The sequence below is a fragment of the Squalius cephalus genome (assembly GCF_949319135.1).
Source record: "Squalius cephalus genome assembly, chromosome: 11".
In the NCBI taxonomy this organism is placed as follows: domain Eukaryota; kingdom Metazoa; phylum Chordata; class Actinopteri; order Cypriniformes; family Leuciscidae; genus Squalius; species Squalius cephalus.
This window is the reverse complement of record NC_137132.1, coordinates 25,503,748-25,509,653: the sequence shown is the minus strand read 5'-3', so window position 1 is coordinate 25,509,653 and position 5,906 is coordinate 25,503,748. Positions and strand designations below refer to the sequence as shown.

The window sequence follows — 5,906 nt, the reverse complement described above, 5'->3', positions numbered from 1 at the left end:
GAGCTGAATTAAATTCTAGCCATTTAGGCTTTATTTGGATTGTAATTTTGTCAAAATTATTATGTGCACATTTTAAAGTATTAACATCAGTTTGTACACAGTGCTGAGAAAGATAATCAAACTTCCTCACAAACAACACAATAGAATATGAAAGATATTTGACATAGCCACTGAGAAACACGTAAAAACGCCTTTGCTTCATTCATATCTCTGTGAACCGTAAAAAACCCAGCAAGATAATCTGGCTCATCTTGTTTCAAACACGTTCTGATTCTGCTCTTGATTTGTTGCTAATGTAAACTTCCTTTTTTAAAGTTCTTGAGTTGCCAGAAGTGCCAAGCTATAAAAAAAAAAAAAAAAAAAATCATATCATTATGTAAAAGATTGTAATAAATGTTAATGGTTGGTATAATTGCTGTACATACACAGTCTAGTTGTGCATGATATATTGTTCACTTTATGGCTGGTTTTTGTATCCCTTATGCCTCTTTTTATTTTATTAAAATATTTTATGCTCTCAAGCTGAAATATTATTAACTTGATCGAGTCAGCGATCAGTGAGTTTGTGTCTGTCTACATGTGCAATTTCAACTGTTGACATGGGACATCAATGACAGTGAAGAACAGTTTGCAAGTCTTCACAAAACTATTGTTGGATTCCACATGGCACAAAACAAAGTAGCCTAATTATTGTGCAGTCTCTTTTAGATCATTCAATTTAAAATACGAGTACAGCTAAAAGTGGGTTTAGTTTCAGTTTTAATCATCAGTTACATCTCAGATATTCACAAATCTTCTGTGACAACAATGCAAGACAACAATGATGTCCTCCTATTGTTGCATGTCTTTAAACGTTTAGCTATGAGGAGAATGACATGGTTTTGTGGGTGTGAGGAAGTTTCTCAATGAAGGAACTTAATGAAAAACACTGCAACTTGCTGAAAGATCATTGAGTTTCTGTCACCAGTGGAAAATAATCAAAACAATCAAAATGTAATTTCCCCCCTCAAAGGCATTTTGTTCTATTGACAATGGCCACTTATCTGTAAAATGCAATTACTATTATTGTACAGAGTATTACTAAGTCATCCACTTACAGTAGACTAACAAACAGCCATAAAAGTAGAGCTCTTAAAAGTGCATCTAAATCTATAAGCAATCATAATTATTATACTTGTGCTATGACTTAAATGTTAGTGATTGTCTGAATCAGTATATGGAACATCAGTGTTTGTCATATTCTAATGGAACCTTTTCAACAAGTTTCTCTCCAGTTTGTATCTGGGTCTCTTTGGCTTCTGAGTCAAGACATCACACAGGTTTCAGAACCATGGATAGAGGATTAAACAGATTGATCTGTGTCATCTTGGCATGTTTACAAAGTGAATACCAAAGAAGATTTTCAACATGATCATGTGATCCGAATGATTTTTTTGTGGCTGTCTTTATCAATCTTTATGCCTGTATGTTTGGTGGTAAGAGAACATCATGTGCATTTCATTACCTTTGGCAAATAGTTTATCTGTACAGATGAGAATATCTGATAATCCTGACTTGTTTGGAAGTTAGTATCTAGTAGCTTTTCTGTCAGGACTCTGGTTTGATCTTCAGCCTTTCTGCTGTGTTTGTCTTGTGTCTTGATTGTCAGTTCACCTCACTCTACTCTCACAGCTGAATCCCATCCTAATTAGTGCTCTCACTCTCATTAATCACACACCTGTTTCCCATTTTCTGCACTGATTTTCTCCACTACTTATGCTTCTCTCTTTCTTTGGTTCTCTGTCAGTGTGTTTTGGTTTCAGTCCGCTTCACCACTGTCCCCTTGCCTGAAGTCTCGTTTTGGTTGCTTCTAAAGACCTTTAAAACCTTGTCTGATTATTTGATCCTGTTTTGTTGTTTATTTGCCCAGTTCCTGTTCCCTATCTCAACTCAGCTTGCTCACCCGGCTTTTGACTCCCCTGCCTTCGTCCTGGACTATTGCCTTGGCCTCATCCTTGAAACTGTTGATCCGCTACTGGTTTTTGACCCCAGCCTGTCCATTGGATTCCGCCTCTGTCTCGCCCTCTTACTTGGTAGCTCGGCTACCAATTATTTTATGTTTTGCATTGTTTTGTTTTTCAAGCTTTTGGACAATAAATTCTATTCTGAATTGATCTGCTCTTGGGTTCCTATTGTCTCTGCACCTCCCTAACATTTTCATGCACTGTTGTTAACTATTGCAACACTTTTGTCTGTCATTTGTTACTGTGAAAGTGGAACAGTTTTTTTAAATTGCAATTTAAATGTATATTTTAAAAGTACTTATATTTTTAAGGAAAATATTTTATATTTCATTTTGTTTGCTGTACTTTATGTGGATTATGGTAATTTATGTTTTAATGTCAGATAAATGATTACACTTCATTAAAATTTATTGTATTCATTTCATTTTATTTTCATTATTTCATTACCATAAATTTTCATTATTTGATTGAAACCGTAGCATGTAACATGAACCAAAAACAAAACATTAAACTCAACAGGCAGGTCACGGGAGCCCAGACTGACACAAGGCCAAAAGTCATAAACAAAAAGACCATCAACAGGGACCAACTGTAATACAGATTAATGATTAAACTCTGCCTTTGCCTCCTTTGAAGGGTAAATGCTCAGACTGGCGCTCTAATTGGAAGCGATAGTCTTGTCGATCCAGGAGCGCAGTTGGGCGATACGGGCGTAGACTCCAGGGAAACGGGTGTCACAAGTGCGGAGGCCCCAGGACACAGACCCCACCAGAGTCCAGACTCCTGATCTCTCACACACCAGAGGACCACCAGAATCACCCTGTGGGAATCACACAGACACAAACACACATTTGAGATCGAAACAGCAGCAACGTTAATATGGTAATGTGTTTGTCCTGATCTGTCTTCACGTACCATGCAAGATGAGGATCCAGAGGCTCCAGCACAGATCATGGCATCAGTGATTGTGCTCTGACCCCAGATCTGTCTGCACACAGCAGGACTCATGATGGGCAGACCTGTTTGCTGCAGGATTAGAGGACTCCCTGAAAAAGGAAAACATCAGACAGACTGTTCAGAGTCATGTGGAAAAAACAAAGCAAGTAATATACAAGAGTCATTTTTGCAATTTGTCTTTGTCTAACAGGTCTTTGTCTAACTTACATGTGGTGGCAGTTGCGCCCCATCCAGTGGTGAAGCAGCGAGTTCCAGGCAGGATGTTGATGGTTGATGGAGCCAGACATACAGGAGAGATACGGGGAGTGAAGACAACTGGAGACGCAAGTTTCAGCAATGCAATGTCATTGTTGATGGTCGAGCTGCTGTAGAGCGGATGTGTGATGACCTGCACAGACGGAAAGAACGAAAAAGATGGACGGTTACTAGTGGAAGCTGACTTTGTGGAAGGTAATCTAAGATATACATGTAAGCATGTTTTATTTCTTCTTGTCGTCTTAAGCTTTTCATGCATTTTTCCCTTTTACCCTCAGCATGAATGTTCATTTGAGAATATGGTACAGATGTTTTATTTCCTATGCTCAAATTTAAATCTGTAAATCTATTTGGATAATTTTTTAGGGGTAAACTAGACTTCATAAGCTGACAGACAGGACCAAAAGTTAATCTAGAGATAATTTGACTAATACCTATTTATCCACTCAATTCAATTTAACAGGTAAAAGTAATCAAGTCATTTAAAAGGATAATACTGGATTCATAATGAACATTTATAGTGCATATTATTTGTTTTGTCTTTATTGTTCTAGTCCAGTGATCTCGTTTTATTATTGTCATGTGAAGTCACCTTTATTTATATAACACTTTATACAATATTGATCACAGTAATGACAGGAAAAAAACAGAATCAATGATGCAAAATTCACCAAATATAAGAGACATTCAAATTCTGCTGTAAAGCAGCTCTAAAAACCACAATAGTGTCATTATTCAGCTCAAGTCAGTTCAGTGTTGATTCAGTTCAGTTGAGTAAAGTTCAGTTCAGTTGTGTGAAAAAGCAGAAATGAACCAACTATTAAAAAGCGTTCAGTTATTGAACACTGTAATAAATAGTATGAGTTGATCTCTAATTTTGATATTCATCACTGAATTCAGTCAACATTTTTACCTTGGAAACTAGTTTGACCTGGATGGGTTCAACATTGGAGCCACGATCATGTTCTCCAAGAATGACACGATGATTGCCGACCCTAAAAAGAGAGCAGTAAAGACAAAACTAACTATGAAAAGAAAAGAGAAACAGCATCTATAAAGCACCATTGTAATGTGTCATTTGTCAGATTGAAGACTCTTACAAGACACCGCAGTGAGCAGCAGTGAGAACCCAGTTCTGGTTGATCAGGGATCCTCCGCAGAAGTGGAATCCATTGGGTTGCTGTTTCAGAGGTAAAAGCACTGAACACATGACATATACTCTTTGACCAAATCAGGCAAATGCAGGATAAAAGTCGGCCAATACACCGTTACCTGGAGAGAGACCTGCCAGGGCCAAGAACCAGAGATGGCGTTCTGTCCGTTCACAATCTTGCTGCCAATCGTCTGTGGCTTAATCGCTGGCACTCCACAACCTGTAGATAAAGAACAGAAGTTCATGACACATGAAGCTCTTTGTGTAGGTTTTGCATTTTGTAAATATATATATATATATATATGTGCACTCAATACTTTTCTTGCAAACTTCTAAAGAAGACACTTACCCAGAGCAGAGGCCACCAAGGCAAGGCAGGTGATGGTGAAGATCATGATGACGATGAGTTTGTGATGTCTCACTGTTGTACCTGTAGATGCTCTCTCTCGCTTTTATATCATCTATTAAATGTGGGATGTGATCGAGGTCCATCCCAGCAGCTCAAATGACTTCACAGCTGAGGAATGTTGAGATCTGTTATCGCTGGAGACAATCTGCATCTTTTGAAGGTGTGACTTCTTTCTATTGAAAATCAACATACTTCCTCTGTAGTTATAGGTTATGAAATATTTCTGACGGGAAAACGTTTTTGTTGTTGTCTGTTGTGAGGTTTTATTTATTATATGTAAAGTGCTGAGGGAAAGTAAAACTAAAAATTCTCTATGTTAATCAACCGGTCGAATAAGTTGACATCACAGTTACCGGAGAGAGTGTTGTGCAACTGTGTGTTTTTCTGCAACGTCACTTACATTTACTTTTTGGAAAGCATTATATTACAGTAAACTCTCCACTGATACAAAATAAAAATAAAGTTTGTTACATATACAGCGGGGGAAATGAGTATTGAACACGTCACCATTTTTCTCAGTAAATATATTTCATATAAACCAAAACAAATAAGCTCAGAAATTAAAGGAGTCATAACCTGCAATTTTCACTTTTCCACGAGAATCAATGTATGTTATGATTACCTAACGATTATACACTGGCCGGGAAGCCGATATTTAAAAGTGAAGCGTTTGTTTACCTCAGGGTAAATAAACCAGCGCGCGTGCACGCGCACTCAAATACGAGATTTTGATTTCAGCCCCGTCTTGACGTCATGACGGGGCAGGATATACCATATATGGACACCGCAAACCTATGCCGCGGGAAGCCCGCCCCTCTCCCCCTCATATTCAGTTCAGTCGAGAAAGATGGAGAAACGAGTACACACCTGAGTTGCTCTGTGGTTGACTGCCACAAACAACATGTAAATGTGTTTTCTCTACCAAAAACGGACCAAACTATCAGGGACCAGTGGATGAAATTCATTTTTAATGACGCTGTCCCAACAACCCTTTCAACTGGCTTATCGTTAGGAGTCTGCGCTAAACATTTCACACAGGAATCATACACAAATTTGGGGCAATATCAGGCGAAGTTGGCCTCGAAGCTCTGTTTGGAAAAAGGTGCAATTCCAACCATCAGAGACTTGC

General features: G+C 38.2%; 1 protein-coding gene across 1 annotated transcript; it reads right to left on the bottom strand.

The window, feature by feature from the left end:
• Positions 1 to 2,341: 2,341 nt before the first annotated feature.
• Positions 2,342 to 4,849, bottom strand: LOC307167357 (chymotrypsin-like protease CTRL-1). The gene is made up of 7 exons (XM_079886395.1): positions 4,718 to 4,849; positions 4,488 to 4,588; positions 4,316 to 4,395; positions 4,129 to 4,210; positions 3,168 to 3,348; positions 2,919 to 3,049; positions 2,342 to 2,823 (listed from the first exon to the last, which is right to left on the bottom strand). Exons 1-7 carry the CDS (start codon positions 4,761 to 4,763, stop codon positions 2,662 to 2,664), a joined length of 783 nt encoding a protein of 260 aa, XP_079742521.1. The 5' UTR covers positions 4,764 to 4,849; the 3' UTR covers positions 2,342 to 2,661.
• Between the last annotated feature and the right edge of the window lie 1,057 nt (positions 4,850 to 5,906).